This window comes from Pseudophryne corroboree, chromosome 3, assembly GCF_028390025.1.
Source record: "Pseudophryne corroboree isolate aPseCor3 chromosome 3, aPseCor3.hap2, whole genome shotgun sequence".
Taxonomy (NCBI): Eukaryota; Metazoa; Chordata; class Amphibia; order Anura; family Myobatrachidae; genus Pseudophryne; species Pseudophryne corroboree.
In genome coordinates this window covers 534040185-534061077 of record NC_086446.1, presented here as the reverse complement: position 1 = coordinate 534061077, position 20893 = coordinate 534040185, and the positions used below count along the sequence as shown (strand labels likewise).

General features: G+C 45.2%; 1 protein-coding gene across 8 annotated transcripts in view; it reads left to right on the top strand.

Moving 5' to 3' along the window:
- The window catches only part of SLC39A11 (solute carrier family 39 member 11), a 1124245-nt gene that overhangs the window by 328308 nt on the left and 775044 nt on the right, over window positions 1-20893 (top strand). For all 8 annotated transcript variants that reach the window (XM_063961150.1, XM_063961149.1, XM_063961147.1 and 5 more), the window contains exon 4: window positions 19848-19997. In XM_063961150.1, coding sequence (XP_063817220.1) covers window positions 19848-19997 — 150 coding nt within the window. The remainder of the gene's footprint in view (window positions 1-19847; window positions 19998-20893) is intronic.

Genomic DNA, 20893 nt, shown 5'->3' with positions numbered 1-20893 from the left:
GGAAATCATTAAGCCGAAATCGTTCAAAGACAGAACCACTCTGTGTATATACAGCTTATTTTTATCTCTTTTTGCACTCCACAAGTATCATTTCTAAGTAAATAATTTCTTGAGCATCAGAGTTGCTCACTTTTACCAGTGTACTTACCGATACCACTTTTACCAGTGTTCTTACTGTATTGCTCTGATGTTCCTTTACAATCTCTTAACGCCTCAATTTCTTCCTAAATGACTGTAAAGTTTAGGTTTAAAAAAACTTTCTATTTCAAACTACATGACAACTATGGTTCATAAATCCTCCTGGCACTTAATCTCAAAAGACAACCGTGAGGATCCCTTCCTGGATGATGAACATTCTGAATGATGCCCAGTGCCTAAAATTTATGCAACTTTAGCCAGCTTGTCTACAAAGACAACCGTTCCATTAGAAGATGGAGGCCTACTAAAGGATCCTATCGCTAGGAAAATGGAAATCTGCTTTAAGTACCATCATGTTTTGTCACCAACAAGACTTAACGTTATTGTGTCAATGACTTCAGTTTCCATCATACTTAGAGTCTGAGATCTTTCATAAGGATATAAAAGAAAAAAGAAAGACAATATTTAATAATAAGCATTAAAACATTGAGATGATGTCAATTGTAATTGACTTCTGTGTGCAGCTTCTCTAAACATAATTGTTTACTCATTCAAATCCCATCATTTGCTTCATTAAATATGAAATAGATGTTTTCCTCCATTGTTTCCTCACCAACACTCCAGAGAAATACAATGTTTCAACAGTTTAATGAGACAGCATTCATATAACATTTTCTTTCTTTCAGGCATAATGAAGTTAAGTCAAAGCCAAAGCATTTTCAATGTTTGTTTAGGGAATTGCTCATGGAAATATATGGTGTCAGTATACCAAAGTTTGCTGGAAAAATGTATGCTCTCCACTCAAGATAAATAGGTTTCCGACATTATGAATCAAGGGTACCAAATAAAATTCCATTATATACTAATAGGAAATAACTTTGTGAAATGCAATGTTCCAATCTCTCCAGTAAAGTTGCAGGCATTAGCATAGGTTACAGATTTTTACTCCAAAATATATCCTTCTAGAAGTGTTGTGGGCATGAGCATAACTATAGTGGGTGCAAGTGGTGCCATTGCTATGGGGCCCAGAGGCTTAGGGGGGCCCGTACCCAGGTTATAAAGTTGTATACCAGTGTCCCAGATTTGCCTGCTAAGCAATTGCGTCTGATCCATTGCCCAGCCTGAATTGTGTGACATTGAATTTTCAGTGAGGGGAGTATACAGTGGAAGCGGTGACAATGTAATGTGGAACATTATGAACTGGAGGCCACTAATGTGTCATAATCTGATCTGCTCATTGTAATCTGGAGGGTACTATAATGTTACATAAGAACTGTGGTACTGTAATGTGGCACAATATAAAATGGAGGCACTACAGTGTGGCATAATATGAACTGGGGACACTATGTGATAATGTGAATTGGGGATACTGTGTGGCATAATGTATACTGGCAGCCCTACAATGTGACATCATGTAAACTAGGGAGCTACGATGGTTCTTATAATGAACTAGGGCACTAGTATGGGGCTTAATATTAACAACCACTGCAAAGAGGTGTCTCTCAAGAAGCATTGTGACAGGGGCCCCTTCATTGTATTGCTATGGGGCCCAGAAAGCCCTGGTTGCATCCCTGGTTGTGGGGATTGTGAGTTCTCAATCTGGGGAGGCCAGTCAATTAATGTACTACATTTCTACTTGGAGTCAGTCCAGTCCATTCTACATGCAATACAAAAGTAGATTCATTACTTTAATTAAGTACATCTACAGTACACATTCCCACTGTTGTTCAACAACATCAGTTTCTCAAACTTGTTATGTTTGAACACCATTTTCTGTTTATATTTCTCCCATTTAGATTATTTACTTCTCCAAAGGCAATCACCAATGTGCTGGTAGTTTTTATGGCAGATCTCATACATCATGGAATCATCATACGGTTTTATCTGGATTGCATTTTCTTTAGTAGGAATGTCTGACCACATTACCAGGCACAGAATAGTCCTGTACTCCCTACAGGATCATGATTATATCATTAATACAGCAAAAGGCATCTTGTGCCTTCTCAACAGCTACAATTCTTGAGGATGCAAATAGACACATTAAAATACATTAATTTTGTTAGAAGACATTGGCCAGGATGTAATGAAGACTGAGTTCGGCTGACGTGCGGGACATCATTGAACGTTTATTTAAAGGTGCAATCATTTACAAGTCATGGTTTTGCCTTGTAAATGATTGCCCCTTTAAATAAATGTCTGAGTTCGGCCGGCATCCCGCACAGCCACCAAACTCGTACTTCATTACACCCCACCCATTGGCTCCAGTCTCAACAAACTGTGCAGATAAAAAAGTGTCCCAATGTACAAAGTTGCAGTGGAAACATAACGGAACGTAATGTGAGTAAAAGCTGCGGCTACTCACATCAGCCCTTTAAACTCAGATTGACTATCCCAGCTAAACTGATCAGTGTAAGCTAGCAGTGCTGTTTTGCCGCTCCCAGTTATTTTATTTGTGCAAAAATGCATATTTTGAACAAGAAAAGTGCCAAGTTCCATGGGATCTTGCACATCAATAGGAGCTATTTGGCACAACGGAAGCAGCAATAAAACAGGACACATCTGTATGGCATAAAAGTCCAACACATAATTTATTTATTTTTTATTTATTTTTTGTGATTGGGTGTTGTGTCCTGAGCACCTAGATATATGTGGTTGAGCTTGTATTTTACATGGAAAAGGTTCTATGGCCAACACACACATTAAAGATGATAGGGACTATATTTTGTACCTTTAGTAATCTCAAATGCGGATAGGTTATGCTATTCATCATGACCATTGGGAAGGGATACAGAGCAAATATGTCCTTGACAAACTTAACAGAGAAGTCCATAGAGTGCAAGACACTGACTATAAAATAACCAAGCTATGCAGTCAATGATCTTCACATCAGGCATTAAGATCGGTGAGTAGTATCTCTGCTTCTGGATTGAATATTGTTCTCAAACTCTGTTCTCAGATCCCCAAACAGTTCACGTCTTGCAGGTCACCCAGCAAGTGCACAGGTGTATTAATTACTCGCTGACACATTTTAAAACAGCAACAGGTGGAGCTAATTAATTCACTTGTGATTCTATAAGGAGACATGGTAAACAGGAACTGTTTGGGGTCCTGAGGACCGAGTTTGAGAACCTGTAGATTAGCTTTATTGGTGTTATCTCAGGTCTGCTTGTTTCTTACAGAATTGACTTGATCAGAGCTTTATAAGGGTTGGTATGATTTAGTTTAATCTATTTGCAAACAAATCCTTGTTTAATAAGAGCTAGTATTCTAGGTGCCCCTTGCAGGGATGTGGAGTCCTTTTAATGACATAATAAATAAAATGCCTACACCTACATGATATGGTACATTCAAGAGAAGAGGATCATTCCTGCATGTGGCCAACTGTGGGCTTAATTCAGAACTGATCGCTAGCAAGCAATTTTAGCACTGCTGCGATCAGATAGTCGCCGCCTACTGGGGGAGTGTATTTTAGCTATGCAAATATGCAAATGCATGTGTAGCAGAGGTGTACAAACAGATCTCGTCTCTGCACAGCCTAGGACTTAGCCATTCAAATGCATTTTTCACACAAAGCCATCGCTAAGTGTCTATCAGCTTTGTATCTGTGCAACGCGCCTGCGCATTGTGGAGCATAGGCATGCGCAGTTTAGACCTGATCGCAGGCTGTACGAAAACACAGCCTAGTGATCAGGTCTATCAGCACCAGGTCAAGATTATTTTTTGTTAGGTGCTGACAAATGCTTATTATCTTTAAGGGCTCAATCCATTTAACTTACCCCTGCATGCCAGAATGGCGAGCTCCGCGGTGACGCCCTTCCTTGTTGCCCTATCTTGTCCGATGGGGGCTACAAAGAAAAATCTGCAAATCCAGCGGTACCGCATACAGCTTAACTTGCATCCGCTAAACTGACCCCTGTTGATTTTATATCTCCTTGGATTTATGATCTACACTATTGTTTGAGTAATAAAGAAAAGAACATCTCCACAATCGCGACATATGATAAAAGTTCACTAATTATATGAACTTATAAAGAAACTATCGGTATACCCAATACAGAAGCACTGACTATATTTTAATTTATGTATTGTGTAATCTAAACAAGAAACAAAAAAAAGGTATCCCCCAGCACACCAAATAATAGACAATAAGACTTGAACACTACATGGTAATAGATATTTAGAGATCTTAGACAATTTTTTTTTTTAAATATATATATTTGCAAAGATATGGTTAAGCCACCAGGCCTCGGCATGGCTTCTCTGATACTAGTGGTCCCTAACGCTGCATGATAACAGCACCCACTCTGGGCCACATAATTGTCTATTGTAACCCCACATGATAATAGCACATGCAAAATATATCTAAATTGAGAGCCAACTCATCTGGAGTCACCCTTGACTCCTCCCTATGCTTCAAACCACACATTCAGCACCTCTTACAAACCTGTCATTTTCATCTCAAAATTATTCCCAGGATCAGATTCTTTCTCACCCAGGATACTACGAAGACCCTTATCCACTCACTGGTCATCTCCAGACTGGACTACTGTAATGACTTCCTGTGTGGCATCCCTGAAAAATGCCTCTCTCCACACCAGTCTATCCTTTATCCAATGCTGCTGCCCGCCTCATTTCCTCACTAAACATACTACATCTACTTCCCCTTACAAGCCTTTCACTGGCTCTCCTTCACCTTCAGAATCAATTTCAAACTTCTGACACAGCCCACACCCACTCCTTTCCCATTAACATCTCTCACTTTGTCTTCCTTTACACTCCTGCCTGTCCTATTCGCTCCACTAATACATGCCGCCTCTCCTGTCTACTGATTACCTCCTCCCACTCCTACCTAATGTACAAGATTTTGCATGTGCTGCTCCTTTTCTCTGTATTTCTCTACCTCACCCCCTCAGACTCTCCACCTCTCTACAAAACCGTTAAAATGTCTTTCAAGTACCACTTCACCAAACGCGGCAAACTCTCATCCTAAGCCTTCTGTCCCACGCTTACTTTCTACCCATCTGTGTCACTCCTGTCTGTATGCGCCTCCCCTTTAGAACGTAAGCTTTCACAAGCAGGACTCTCTTCCCTAATGTGCTTTTCTGTCTTACTCAACCTATCTTCTTTTCAATAGTCCCTTCGACTGCACCAAATCCCTTGGTTTTCTGCCACCCTGATACTTTATTTCAGTGTTGACTGCTGGCGCAGCTATGTTTATATACCATGTACTTGTCCTATATTGTCTTGAATTGTAAGTCACTGTTTTATTGTTTTGCTTATTTGTTTATGTACTCTGTATTTGGACTCTGCGGATCCCATGTGATGACATATAAATGAGTTTTTGAAGAATTCTAGAGTGGGGGCTTCTGTAACTGTGCGGGGAGTTCCGTAGAGTCAGTGCCACAAAGCTGAAAGCTCCCAGATCAGTGGTGGCCCACCTGCGGCTTTCGAGCCGCATGCTTCTTACCTTTATGCGATGCTGCTCCCGCACCCGGCACTGCTCCCAGCCTCCCACTGTCAGTCTGCCTCCTTTGACAGGCGCGTAACTGTTCAGAGGAGGCTTGGGAGGCGCCGGCACTTCTCCGCTCCGTGCATGATGTGACGTCATGACGTCACATCGCATAATAAGAGGTGGAGCCGCTGCCACAAGAAGAGGAGAGAACGCGGTTGCGATGCCAGCTCACACGGTAGGGCTGCCTGAATGCCATTCGGGGGGAGGGAGCCTGATATCTGGTGTGGGGGAGCTGCCTGGGGGTCTCTAAAAGAATGTGGACCGCCGGCATAGTGAGCCAGGCGCCCCCAATGACCACCAATGAGGTATAGATGCTGGTCTAGAGCATTTGTTTTGCCTCCGCCCTTGGTGACGCACTTGACACACAATTTTTTCTTTGCTCCCACACATACACACCATTTGGTGATTGGCAGTGATTTTAGTGGTTGCAGCAGTCCAGTGACACAGAGTGAAGGGGGAGCAGGCAGAGAGACACAGAGTGAAGGGGTGGGGGGCAGGCTGAGAGGCACAGAGTGAAGGGTGGGAGGCTTGCTTGTTTCAGTGTAGTTTATGTAAATCTGGATTTTTTTTTTTTTTTAGAGTTTCTCACCCCCAGTGTGACTGAAAATAGGGGTGTGACACCTGGTCATGCTCCTACAATCGTCATACTGAAAGAGGGCGCACAAAAATGGGGCGTGGTCTTGTGCCATGCCAGTTAGGCATGCCCCATTTTTTTGCACGTATATTTTGCTTACTCCCTGTTGGATACTGGGAATCCATTTAGTATCATGGGGTATAGGTGGGTCCACTAGGAGCCTTGGGCACTTTAAGAAACTGATAGTGTGCGCTGGCTCCTCCCTCTATGCCCCTCCTTCCAGACTGAATTTAGAAAATGTGCCCGGAGGAGCCGGTCACGTCTCTGGAAGCTCCTGAAGAGTTTTCTGCACTTATTTTATGTTATTTTCAGGCAGGACTGGATGTCACCAGCCTGCCAGCTTTGTGGGACATAAGGGGGGGGAACAGCCCAACCTCTTGAAGGGTTAATGGTCCTGTTCCCCACTGACAGGACACTAGCTCCTGAGGGAACTATTCGCAAGCCCCACCACGCGAGCGTACATTCCCGCAGCACGCCGCCACCCTTAACAGAGCCAGAAGAAAGAAGTGTGTCTCCCTGAAAGGGCTCTTTGTGGCTTAATTGTGCATTTAACCTTTCTCTTACGTCCTAGAGGATGCTGGGGACTCCATAAGGACCATGGGGATAGACGGGCTCCGCAGGAGACATGGGCACTTTAAGAAAGACTTTAGATCTGGTGTGCACTGGCTCCTCCCTCTATGCCCCTCCTCCAGACCTCAATTTGATACTGTGCCCAGAGGAGATGGGTGCACTTCAGGGAGCTCTCCTGAGCTTCCTGACAGAAAGTATATTTGTTAGGTTTTTTATGTTCAGGGAGCCTGCTGGCAACAGACTCCCTGCATCGAGGGACTGAGGAGAGAGAAGCAGACCTACTTCTGTGAGTTTCAAGGCTCTGCTTCTTAGGCTACTGGACACCATTAGCTCCAGAGGGAGTCAGAACACAGGTCTCACCCTGGAGTTCATCGCGGAGCCGCGCCGCCGTCCTCCTCACAGAGCCGGAAGATAGAAGCCGGGTGAGTATGAGAAGAAAAAGAAGACTTCAGAGGCGGCAGAAGACTTCATGATCTTCACTGAGGTAACGCACAGCAGTGCAGCTGTGCGCCATTGCTCCCACACACCTCACACACGGCAGTCACTGTAAGGGTGCAGGGCGCAGGGGGGGCGCCCTGGGTAGCAATATAAACCTAATTTCTGGCAAAAGAGATATATATACAGCTAGGCACTGTATATATAAAGAGCCCCCGCCAGTTTTTATTATATTTAAGCGGGACAGAAGCCCGCCGCCGAGGGGGCGGGGCTTCTCCCTCAGCATTCACCAGCACCATTTTCTCCACAGCACAGCTGAAAGGAAGCTCCCCGGACTCTCCCCTGCTTATCCAAGGTGAAAGGGGGTTTCAGAGAAGAGGGGGGGGGGCACATAATTGGCAGCAAATAATAGTATTACAGCGCTACCAGGTAAACACATTGTGTGTTTTTCCTGGGGTATTAGTGCTTGTGTGTGCTGGCATACTCTCTCTCTGTCTCTCCAAAGGGCCTTGTGGGGGAACTGTCTTCAGATAAGAGGATTCCCTGAGTGTTTGGTGTGTCGGTACGTGTGTGTCGACATGTCTGAGGTAAAAGGCTCTTCTAAGGAGGAGATGGAGAAAATGTGTGTGTGTGGTGTCTCCGTCGACAACGCCGACACCTGACTGGATATGTGGAATTAAGTGCTGAGGTAAATTTATTGCACAAAAGATTAGAGAACAGACAGGGAATCTACCTATGTCTGTCCCTATGTCGCAGGGACCTTCAGAGTCTCAAAACGCCCACTATCCAAAATAATAGACACTGATACCGACAAGGAGTCTGACTCCAGTGTCGACTACGATGATGCAAAGTTACAGCCAAAACTGGCAGAAAAGTATTCAATATATGATTATTGTAATAAAAGATGTTTTGCATATTACTGATGACCCATCTGTCCCTGACACGAGGGTACACATGTTTAAGGGGAAGAAAGCTGAGATAACATTTCCCCCATCTCATGAACCAAATGAATTGTGAGAAAAAGAGCGGGAATCTCCAGACAAGAAACTGCAGTTTCCCAAAAGAATTCTCATGGCGTATCCTTTCCCTGCTAGGGCCAGGATACGATGGGAATCCTTCCCTAGGGTGGACAAGGCGTTGACACGTTTACCCAAAAGGTAGCGCTGACATACCAAGATACAGATACCCTCAGGGATCCTGCAGATAGCATGCAGAAAAGTACTTTGAAGTCCATTTACACACATTCTGGTACACTACTCAGACCGGCGATAGTGTCGGCAGGGGTTTATAGCGCTGTAGCAGCGTGGACAGGTACCTTATCAGCGGAGATTGAAACCCTAGATAAGGATTCCATGTTATTGACCCTAGGATATATAAAAGATGCTGTCTTATATATAAGACATGCTCAAAGAGACATTGGTCTACTGGGTTCTAGAGTCAAAGCTATGTCGATTTCTGCTAGACGTGTCCTGTGGAACATGCAATAGACAGGTGATGCCGACTAAAAGAGGCATATGGAGGTTTTACCTTACAAGGGTGAGGAATTGTGTGGAGAAGGGCTCTCGGACCTGGTCTCCACAGCTATAGCTGGTAAATCTGATCTTTTGCCTTATATTCCCTCACGGCCTAAGAAAGCACGACATTATCAAATGCAGTCCTTTCGGTTGCAGAAAAACAAGAAAGTACGAGGAGCGTCCTTTCTTACCAGAGGTAAGGGCGCAGGGCACAGCTAGTTCCCAGGAACAGAAGTCCTCCCCGGCCTCTACTAAATCCACCGCATGACGCTGGGGCTCCGCTAAGGGAGTCCGCCCCAGTGGGAGCACGTCTTCGACTCTTCAGCCACATCTGAGTTCACTCACAGGTGGATCCCTGGACAATAGAAATTGTTTCTCAGGGTTACAAGCTGGAATTCAAAGAGGTGCCTCCTCGCCGGTTTTCCTTATCGGCCCTACCGGCTTCTCCCCCAGAAAGGGACATAATATTAAATACAATTCACACATTGTATCTCCAACAGGTGGTGCTCAAGGTTCCCCTCCTTCAACAAGGAAGGGGATATTACTCAACCTTGGCTGTAGTCCCGAAACCGGACGGTTCGGTCAGACCTATTTTAAAATTAAAATCTCTGAACCTATACTTGAAAAGGTTCAAATTCAAGGTGGAATCGCTCAGAGCGATCATCGCCAGCCTGGAAGGGGGGATTTTATGGTGTATCTAGACATAAAGGCTGCATACCTTCATGTTCCCATTTATCCACCCCATTAGGCGTACCTGAGAATTACGGTACAGTATTGTCATTACCAATTTCGGGGTAATTGGCGGAAATGATGGTGCTCCTAAGCAAGCAAGGAGTCACAATTATCCCATACTTGGACGATCTCCTAATAAGGGCGAGATCAAAAGAGCAGTTGTTGAACAGCGTGTCACTTTCGCTGAAGGTGTCACAGTTGGTTCCTATGACTCGTCTGCCCTTCTTGGGTATGATTCTGAATACGGACCAGAAATGGGTTTATCTTCCGATAGAGAAGGCCCAGGAACTAATGACTCTGGTAAAAAGCCTATTAAAGCCAAAACAGGTGTCAGTGCTTCACTGCACTCGGGTCCTGGGAAAGATGGTGGCATCTTACGGGGCCATTCCCTTCGGCAGGTTCCATGCGAGGACTTTCCAATGGGATCTACGGAACAAGTGGTCCGGATCACATCTACAGATGCATCAGTTAATCACCCTGTCCCCTAGGGCCAGGGTGTCTCTCCTATGGTGGCTGCAGAGTGCTCACCTTCTGCAGAGTTGCAGGTTCGCCATCCAGGACTGGATTCTGGTAGCCACGGACGCGAGCCTCCGAGGTGGGGGAGCAGTCACACAGGGAAGAAACTTCCAAGGTCTTTGGGTCAAGTCAAAAAACTTGTATTCAAATCAACATCCTGGAGCTGAGGGCCATATACAACGCCCTTCGGCAAGCGGAAACATTGCTTCGCGACCTACCGGTTCTGATCCAGTCAGACAACATCACCGCAGTGGCTCATGTAAACCGCCAAGGCGGCACAAAGAGCAGAGTGGAAATGGCAGAAGCCACCAGGATTCTCTGCTGTGCGGAAAATCATGTAAGCGCATTTTCAGTAGTTCATTCCGGGAGTGGACAACTGAGAGGCAGACTTCCTCAGCAAACACGACCTGCATCCAAGAAAGGACTTCTTTAGGAAGCCTTCGCACAGATTGCAAGTCAGTGGGAACTGCCACAGATAGACATGATGGCGTCCCGCCTCAACAAGAAGCTACATAGGTATTGCACCAGGTCAAGAGGCCCTCAGGCAGTAGCTGTAGATGCCCTAATGACACCGTGGGTGTTCCAGTCGGTCTATGTATTTCCCCCTCTTCCTCTCATACCCAAGGTGTTGAGAATGGTAGGAGGGAGAGGAATGAGAACAATCCTCATTGTTCCAGATTGGCCACGAAGGACCTGGTATCTGGATCTGCAGGAAATGCTCACAGAAGATCAGTGGCTTCTTCCTCTAAGACAGGACCGGTTGCAACAGGGGCCATGTCTATTCCAAGACTTACCGCGGCTGCGTTGGACGGCATGGCGGTTGAACGCTGGATCCTAGCGGATAAGGGTATTCCGGATGAGGTCATTCCTACGCTGATAAAGGCTAGGAAGGACATGACATCTAAACATTATCACAGTATATGGCGAAAATATGTTTCTTGGTGTGAGGCCAGGAATGCTCCTACGGAAGAATTCCATCTGGGCCGTTTCCTTCACTTCCTGCAAACTGGAGTGAATTTCGGCCTAAAATTAGGATCTATTAAGGTTCAGATTTCGGCCTTATCCATTTACTTTCAGAAGGAATTGGCCTCTCTCCCTGAAGTACAAACTTTTGTGAAGGGAGTACTGCATATTTAGCCTCCTTTTGTACCTCCGGTGACGCCTTGGGACCTTAACGTGGTGTTAAGTTTCCTAAAGTCACACTGGTTTGAACCACTTAAAACGGTGGAGTTGAAAAATATCACTTGGAAGGTGGTCATGTTATTATCCTTGGCTTCGGCTAGGCGAGTGTCGGAATTAGCGTCTTTATCACATAAAAGCCCCTATCTGGTTTTCCATATGGATAGAGCGGAGTTGCGGACCCGTCCTCAATTCCTGCCAAAAGTGGTTTCATCCTTTCATATGAACTATTGTGGTGCCTGTGGCTACGCGTGACTTGGAGGATCCAGAGTCCCTTGATGTGGTCAGCGCTTTGAAAATTTACGTGGCCAGATCGGCTACAGTCAGAAAAACAGAAGCACTGTTTGTCATGTATGCAACCAACAAGATTGGTGCCCCTGCTTCAAAGTAGACTATTGCTCGCTGGATCTGTAACACGATTCAGCAGGCGCATTCTACGGCGGGATTGCCGTTACCTAAATCGGTCAAGGCCCATTCCACTAGGAAGGTGGGCTCTTCTTGGGCGGCTGCCAGAGGGGTCTCGGCGCTACAGCTGTGCCAAGCTACTACTTGGTCGGGTTCAAACTGCTTTGCAAAGTTCTATAAGTTTGATACCCTGGTTGAGGAGGACCTCCTGTTTGCTCAATCGGTGCTGCAGAGTCATCCGCACTCTCCCGCCCGTTTGGGAGCTTTGGTATAATCCCCATTGTCTTTACGGAGTCCCCAGCATCCTCTAGGACGTAAGAGAAAATAAGATTTTAAACCTACCGGTAAATCTTTTTCTCGTAGTCCGTAGAGGATGCTCGGCGCCGGTCCCAAGTGCGGACTACTTCTGCAAGACTTGTATATAGTTATTGCTTAAATAAGGGTTATGTTATAGTCTCATTGGTCTTTTTACTGATGCTATGTCATTTTTCATACTGTTAACTGGATAGTATATCACAAGTTATACGGTGTGATTGGTGTGGCTGGTATGAATCTTGCCCTTGGATTAACAAAAATCCTTTCCTCGTACTGTCCGTCTCCTCTGGGCACAGTTTCTCTAACTGAGGTCTGGAGGAGGGGCATAGAGGGAGGAGCCAGTGCACACCAGATCTAAAGTCTTTCTTAAAGTGCCCATGTCTCCTGCGGAGCCCGTCTATCCCCATGGTCCTTACGGAGTCCCCAGCATCCTCTACGGACTACGAGAAAAAGATTTACCGGTAGGTTTAAAATCTTATTTTTTCTGTGTGTGTGTGCTGTCACTGTTACAATATGTCAGGCAAAGAGTGTTTCATGTAAGTCACAGTGTTCCTCTTCTCCAGGGGGTTCACTAGTGTGTACTCGGTGTAGTATCCCTCCCTAGGCTATTGGGGCAGAGCCAGCATGGCTGGACTCCATTAGGGGATGATTTCCAATATTTCTACTAAATTGTCCGGCAATGAGAAAGAGACGCAATACTTAAGACAATCTATGACTGAGTTTATGAAAAGAGACTCAGTACCCAAACCAGCGTCTCAGTCTCCTGCCATTTGTCCGCAAAAACGTACTTTGGCCCATATCCTGCAGTCTGACTTTGATGATGAAGGGTCAGACGTGGAGGAGGGGGAGGTGTGACAGAGTAGCCTCCCCCACCTCTGAGTCCAAGGAATAGAGGCTATCAGAGAAGTTCTGCATATCCCTGATAAGGTGACAGAGGAGAGTGAGGAATCTTATTTTAATATAAAAAATAAATCCTCAGCCACTTTTCCTGTGTCTAAGGAGATAAATACCCTGTTTTGAAGAACCGTGGGTTAATCCTGATAGGAAATTTAAAATCCCTAAAAGGTTGCTATCTTCTTTTCCTTTTCCTCCTGTGGATAGGAAAAAATAGGAAATTCCACCGATAGTGGATGCATCAGTATCCAGACGAAAAATTGTATTGCCTGTCCCGGGTGCAGCCTCCCTGATAGACATGGCTGATCGTAAAATTGAGACCACACTCAAATCCTTATACACAGCTGCTGGGGTGGCCAAGAGACCCACTATAGCATGTGGGTGGATTACTAAAGCCATTGCCAAATGGTTGGGTAACCTAATTGAGGGGTTAGATACCTTGCATTAAGGGGAGATTATTTTACTCCTGCAACATATACAGGACTCTGCAAACGTTATGGTGGAAACCATAAAAGAAATAGGCTTGCTTAATGCACGCACCACTGCTATGGCAGTGTCAGCACACAGGGGCTTATGGCTACGCCAGTAGACTGCTGACACGGACTCCAGGAAAAGCGTGGAAGGCCTACCCTTCACAGGAGAGGCCGAATTTGGAGATGACCTAGACAAATGGATCTCCATAGCTACTGCGGGTAAGTCCACATATCTTCCTTCAGCAACTCCCCCAGCCAGGAAGGCTTACTCTGGTCCCAATTTGCAGTCCTTTCAGACTGCCAAGTTTAGTGGCAAGGCAAGAGGTTCTTCTACCGCCGCCAGAGGTGCTAGAGGTAAACCACGCAAACCAGCAACTGCCAGTTCTCAGGAACAGAGCTCAAGCTCTGCTTCCTCAAAACCTTCAGCATGACGTTGGACCGCGATGCTTGTAGGACTGGCAGGTGGGGAGTTCAACTAAAATTTGTCAGTCACATCTGGACAACTTTGTGCCAGGATCCCTGTGTCATAGATCTTATTTCCCAGTGCTACAGACTGGAGTTCCAGGAGCTAACACCTCACAGATTCTTCAAATCAGGCTTACCAGTTTTGCAAGAGGCAAGTATAACTTCAAAAACTGGTACAGACTCGGGTCATTGTTCCAGTTCCACCTCATCTGCAAAACAAGGGGTATTATTCCAACTTGTTTGAAGCACCGAAACCGGACAGTTCGGTAAGACCAATTTTGAACCTCAAGTCGTTGAACCCGTACTTACGAGTGTTCAAATTCAAGATGGAGTCTCTGAGAGCGGTGATCTCAGGTCTGGAGGAGGGGGAATTCCTAGTGTCTCTAGATATCAAGGATGTGTACCTTCACATTCCGATCTAGCCGCCTCCTCAGGCTTATTTACGGTTTGCACTGCAGGACTGTCACTACCAGTTCCCGGCTCTGCCATTTGGTCTCTCCTTGGCACTGAGAGTTTTCACCAAAGTGATGGCAGAGATGATGTTTCTCCTCCGCAAACAGGGAGTGAACATAATTCCATACCTGGATGATCTTTTGATAAAGGCACCGTACAGGGAGCGGTTGTTGGACAGCATTGACCTCTAAACCAGACTACTCCTGGATCACGGGTGGATTTTGAACTTACCAAAATCTCACCTGGAACCGACGCAGAGGCTTCCTTTCCTGGAAATGATACTCGACACAGAGTCTCAGAGAGTGTTCCTTCCCTTGGAGAAGGTTATGGTTATCCAGTCGATGGTTTGGGCTGTCCTGAAGCCAACCCAGATCTCAGTGCATCAGTGCATTTGCCTTCTGGGGAAAATGGTGGCCTCTTACGAGGCGCTTCAGTATGGAAGGTTTCATGCAAGGCCCTTCCAGCTAGATCTATTGTACAAATGGTCAGGATCGCATCTTCACATGCACCAGAGGATCCGTCTGTCGCCAAGAGCCAGGATCTCCCTTCTGTGGTGTCTACAGACTTCTCACCTCGTCGAGGGTTGCAGGTTCGGGATTCAGAATTGGATTCTGCTAACCACAGACGCAAGCCTCAGAGGTTGGGGAGCAGTCACCCAGGGGGTGCAGTTTCAAGGAAGATGGTCAAGTCAGGAAGTTGTCCTTCCATTAAACATCCTGGAACTCAGGGCTATCTAAAACGCCCTTCTGCAGGCCTCATCTCTACTTCAGAATCAGGCCATTCAAGTCCAGTCAGACAATGTAACGGTGGTAACGTACATAAACCGACAGGGCGAAACGAAAAGCAGAGCAGCAATGTCAGAAGTGTCAAGAATTCTCACTGGGCGGAAACACACGTTGTGGTCTTCATTCCGGGAGTAGACAACTGGGAAGCAGACTTTCTCAGCAGACACGACCTGCACCCAGGGGAGTAGGGCCTTCACCCGGGGGTGTTCTAGTGGTTGTCACGTCGGTGGGGATATCCACAGATCGCCATGATGGCCTCTCGACTCATCAAGAAGCTCAAGCGGTATTGTCCAGGTCAGGAGACCCACAAGCAGTGGCTGTAGACTCTCTGACACCTCTGTGGGTCTACCAGCTGGTGTACGTGTTTCCTCCACTTCCTCTGATCCCAAGAATTCTGAAAAGAATAAAAAGGGAAAAGGTTCAAGCAATCCTCATTGCTCCGGCATGGTTGCAAAGGACCTGGTACGCGGATCTTCTCGAGATGCTGATCGAAGATCCGTGGCCTCTACCTCTTTGTGAGGATCTTCTGCAACAGGGCCCATTCGTCTGTCAGGACTTACCATGGCTACGTTTAAAGGCATGGAAGTTGAACGGCTGATTCCAGCCAGGAGAGGGATTCCTGACAAGGTCATCCCGACTATGATCCAAGCCAGGAAGGGGGGTAACGTCTAAACATTACCACCATATATGGAAGAAGTATGTCTCTTGGTGTGAAAGCAGACCGTAATCTGAGGTGGAGTTCCATCTGGGAGATCTCCTGCTTTTTCTGCAGTCGGGAGTGGATGTGGGCCTACGTAGGCTCCATTAAAGTCCAGATTTCAGCCTTGTCTATTTACTTTCAGAAAGAATTGGCTTCTCTCCCTGAGGTCCAGATGTTCTTGAAGGGTGTTTTGCACATCCAACCTCCCTTTGTGCCTCCCACGGCCTCTTGGGATCTCAATTTGGTTCTGCACTTCCTCCAATCGGACTGGTTTGAACCATTACAGGAGGTGGATGTAAAGTACCTTACCTGGAAGACCGTCACACTGCTTGCCTTGGCTTCAGCAAGATGTGTGTCGTAGCTGGGGGCATTGTCATACAAGAGCACCTACTTAGTTTTCCATGAGGATAGAGCTGAACTCAGGACTCGTCAGCAATTTCTTCCTAAGGTGGTGTCCGCATTTCACATCAACCAACCTATTGTGGTTCTGGTTGTTACAGACACCTCTGCTACTTCAAAGTCTTAGGATGTTGTTAGGGATTTGAAGGTGTACGTAAAGAGGACAGCTCGTCATGGGAAAGCGGACTCGTTGTTTGTTCTTTATGATCCCAATAAAATTGGGTTTCCTGCTTCAAAGCAGTCAATTGCACGCTGGATCAGGCTCACTATCCAGCATGCTTATTCCACGGCAGGATTGCCGGTTCCAAAATGTGTACAGGCCCACTCTACTAGGTCGGTGGGTTCTTCTTGGGTGGCTGCCCGGGGTGTCTCGGCTCTACAGCTCTGCTGAGCAGCTACTTAGTCAGGTTCAAACAGGTTTGCTAAGTTTTACAAGTTCGATACTTTGGTCTCCGAGGACCTTCAGTTTAGTCAATCAGTTCTGCAGGAATCTCAGCACTCTCCCAACCAGTTTGGGAGCTTTGGTACTTCCCCCATGGTACTAAATGGATTCCCAGTATCCCCTAGGACGTAAGAGAAAATAGGATTTTAATTACCTACTAGTAAATCCTTTCTCGTAGTCCATAGGGGATACTGGGTGCCCGTCCGGTGCTTCGTTCTTCCTGCACTATTACTTGGTTAATGTTGTTTGGTTCAGTGGTTGCTGTTCCTGGGTTCAAGTTTGGTTAGCATGGCTTTCCTCTTGTTTGTGTGTGCTGGTTTGTAATCTCACCACTTTCCTTTTTTCTATAGCCATCTCTCAAAGTATGTCCGTCTCTTCGGGCACAGTTTCCTAGACGGAGTATGGTAGGAGGGGCATAGATGGAGGAGCCAGCGCACACTATCAAATTCTTAAAGTGCCCAAGGCTCCTAGTGGATCCATCTATACCCATGGTACTAAATGGATTCCCAGCATCTCCTACGGACTACGAGAAAAGGATTTACCAGTAGGTAATTTAAAATCCTATTTTTGGACTCATTGCCTTTGACTGGTTGGCCATCTCTGCCACAGATGAATTCAGGGAGATTGTAGGTTCTGTTGATAGTCCTTCATCTACAGATCGCAGGAATTGAGCGGTACAGTAAGGAATCAGAAGCTGTTTTAAGTACCTTGGGCCCTGGTCATGTAGGGCTTATGTTGAATCTGAATAGTAATACAAAATGGAAAATGCAAAAGCACTTTTCAGAGAGACACACACACCAAAAATAATGATGAGTTGAACATTAGCACTGGGAATGCCACTGGCATTAAACATTTTAGTAAAAACACTAGTTTTTTTAGTATAAGTTTTTTTAAAGAGGCCACAGCGCCGTGCATGTAGTCACAGCATAGCAAAATAAAACCCCAGAAAAACAACAACAACCATTGGTTTAAACCATCCTCTTAGTGATAGTAATATATTATTGTCTCCCCTTAGTTGTAGTAATATGTTATACTATCCCCTTTAGTAGTGGTAATGTGTTGCCTTAAAAGTAGTATGTTACTGTTATCCCTTAGTAGTAATAATATATTATAGTGCCCTTTTAGTTGTTGTATGATTTACATTTATTTTTGTCCACATCTTGTTGGAGAGATCCCTTCCACATATTTAGTTTAATGGTATATCTATTCACTTATTGGCCCTCATTCCGAGTTGTTCGATCGTTATTTTTCTTCGCATCGGTGCGATTTTCCGCTAACTGCGCATGCGCAATGTTCGCGCTGCGTCAAGTAAATTTGCTAAGAAGTTTGGTATTTTACTCACGGCATTACGAGGTTTTTTCTTCGTTCTGGTGATCGGAGTGTGATTGACAGGAAGTGGGTGTTTCTGGGCGGAAACTGACCGTTTTATGGGTGTGTGTGAAAAAACGCTGCCGTTTCTGGGAAAAACGCGGGAGTGGCTGGAGAAACGGGGGAGTGCCTGGGCGAACGCTGGGTGTGTTTGTGACGTCAAACCAGGAACGAAACTGACTGAACTGATCACAGTGGCAGAGTAAGTGTCGAGCTACTCAGAAACTGCTAAGAAATTTCTATTCGCAATTTTGAGAATCTTTCGTTCGCAATTCTGCTAAGCTAAGATTCACTCCCAGTAGGCGGCGGCTTAGCGTGTGCAATGCTGCTAAAAGCAGCTTGCGAGCGAACAACTCGGAATGAGGGCCATTATCTTTTCTTGATCCGCTGTATTACATTGGGTTGGAAACCTAAACTCCTGATGCGAAATTAGTTAATATACACTAAGATTGCTTATTTAATGGATAGGCAGTCAATCTGAAGTTTTTCCATTTTATAGAAGACAACAGTTTGTACAAAAGGAGCAGTGTTGGTCAATAGCTGATTGTGTATGATGTCAATTATGTTACTTAGTTATACTGATTGTTTCGCCCAGCAAGAGATTTGGGTGGAACCTGCTGTACGTCTGCATAAGTGTTCAAGTTTAGAAAAAATTAGACAAAAATATTCTTCTAGATAAATTAATTGTTCCAATTATTGTAGACAACAAGAGGAGGAATCTGTTTTTGTGTTTTACCAAGGTAAAGCACAAATCATTATTTAGGTCAACTCATATAAGTTAATGTTCTTACTTCATTTCTTATGACTATTTGAATCGCAATGTTATTTTTTCTTCTGTAAAACCTTAAATAGAACTGTAAGACATGGCTTCTTTAATGTGAAAAGTAACAAAATGGCATTTTGTTATATACTTATAGGAAGTATATCAGCTCTCTGTGGTATGGTGTCCTGCATTGCTTGTAAGAATAACGATCCGTTATTATTATCCTTTATTACATGGCGCCATAAGGGATTCGCAGCACCTGACAAAGTACATAAACCGAAAAAGAGCAGAAGAAGAAAAAAGTGACTTACAGGGCATGGACGTGGTTTATAAACGTTACTGCATCAGTGGTCATAATACTCAAATAAGTGCAGGGTGGTAGATCGCAAGGCTTAGGTGCTGTTGTAGGGAGTAGATTATGGTATAAGCAGTGGTGCAAGTAGAAATATTTTCTTAGTGGTACTGAAGGCCGAAAAATGGCCGTGGTCATGTGTTGTGAGTGGGAGTGGCTACATGACACTAGCGGCGTGGCCACACGGCACAGCCCCTTTTTTGGGGGGAATCTGGAGGCAAGGCTAAACATATATTGAAATGCCTCCAGTATAATAGAAATATATAGTGATACCTCCAGTATAATAGAAATATATAGGAATGACCCCAATTTAATAACCATATATAGTAATGCCTCCATTATAACAGGAAAATACAGCCACTGTCGCACTCCCAGTAACCCTGACAAAGTGGGAGGAGCTGTCATGCTGCCAAGCACCACGGTCTTGTTGCTTTGTGGCACATTATAATGGTGGCAATGGCAAAGTGTGTGGCAGGTTACTCCGTACCCGCATACTTGCACCGCTGGGTATAAGTAGGGGAAGGAAAAGTACATGAGGAAAGAGGGCCCTGCTTGTTAGAGCTTACATTCTAAAGGAAAGGTGTAGACAGACAGGGGTGACGCAGATTGGGGAGACAATGAGAGAAATTGATATGACAAATACTTAAGTCTGTTTAAAAACTCTAGACTTAATTTTAAGGCAGCACATCGCTGGCTATTGGTTTGTAACCTATACTGGTGCTTTACATTGCTGACTGAGAATTGCCATTTGGTATTGTGTCTTAAATTGAACACTCTCATTTTCTTCTGTTCCTCTCACATAGGTGATGCTAGCTGCTTCTTATTGGTCTCTCCTGGCCCCAGCTATTGAAATGTCCAGCCAATATGGAAGTTTTTCCTTCCTCCCTGCAGCCATTGGGTTTGCACTAGGAGCCGGCTTTGTTTATTTCGCTGATCTTCTTTTACCAGCTCTGGTGAGTACTAATTACTAGTTACATTTGAGAACCAAGAAGTTGTACATCGTCTTGGTGGCTATTGAAAATCAAAAACTGTTTAGCTTTTTTTAATATGCAAAACTTGTATGTATTTTGTAAAAAGTAGAAATAGCAATGTGGCTTGCTCACTGCTTGTAGTCTATAGAAGTCACACCATGCGTCCCTGTCATTGACAAATACTATTAAAACAATTAGAGATTAAAATCTGCCTATGTGGTGATGAACAGGCATAAGCTAAACCATAATGGACCTTCGGCACTAAAATAAAGACACAATCACATAGTTAGCATTAAAGTACACAGCTTTTATCAGTTGAATATTCAGGAAATAATTGGGTGATGGCAAAGAAAGCGTAATTGGGACAGACAGGACGTTCTTCAAGGACATGCCTAGGTCCTGTCTTAAAATCAGATTATGTTAACTTTAGTACAAAGATGATGTGCCCAGGGCCGGATTAACAATGGGGCGGATGGAGCTGCAGCTCCAGGCCCACCATCAAGATAGGCCCAAATGCATCCGCTTTGCTGTTGCAGACAGGAAAAACTTTTCTTGCTACAGCAGCCTTCCAAAGGCCGTCTGAGGCCCCGCCCCCCTATGGCCGCGATCCCCCCTTCACCTCCTCCCGCGGTACTGTGCGCTGCTCATAGCGGCGCAATAGAAGGCTCGCTCACTAGCCCTGAGCTCCCTGCATCGCATTCACAGTGATGTCAGGATGTTTGACATCACTTAGGCGCCACACCGACACCACCGCGCGACCTGAAGGAAGCCACTGCCGCAGCACATTGACAGTGCCAGCGAGTGAGGAGAGTCCTGCTGGCTGCTGCATGCACACTGTTGGTAGTACGATATGATTTAAGCACTGATATATATATATT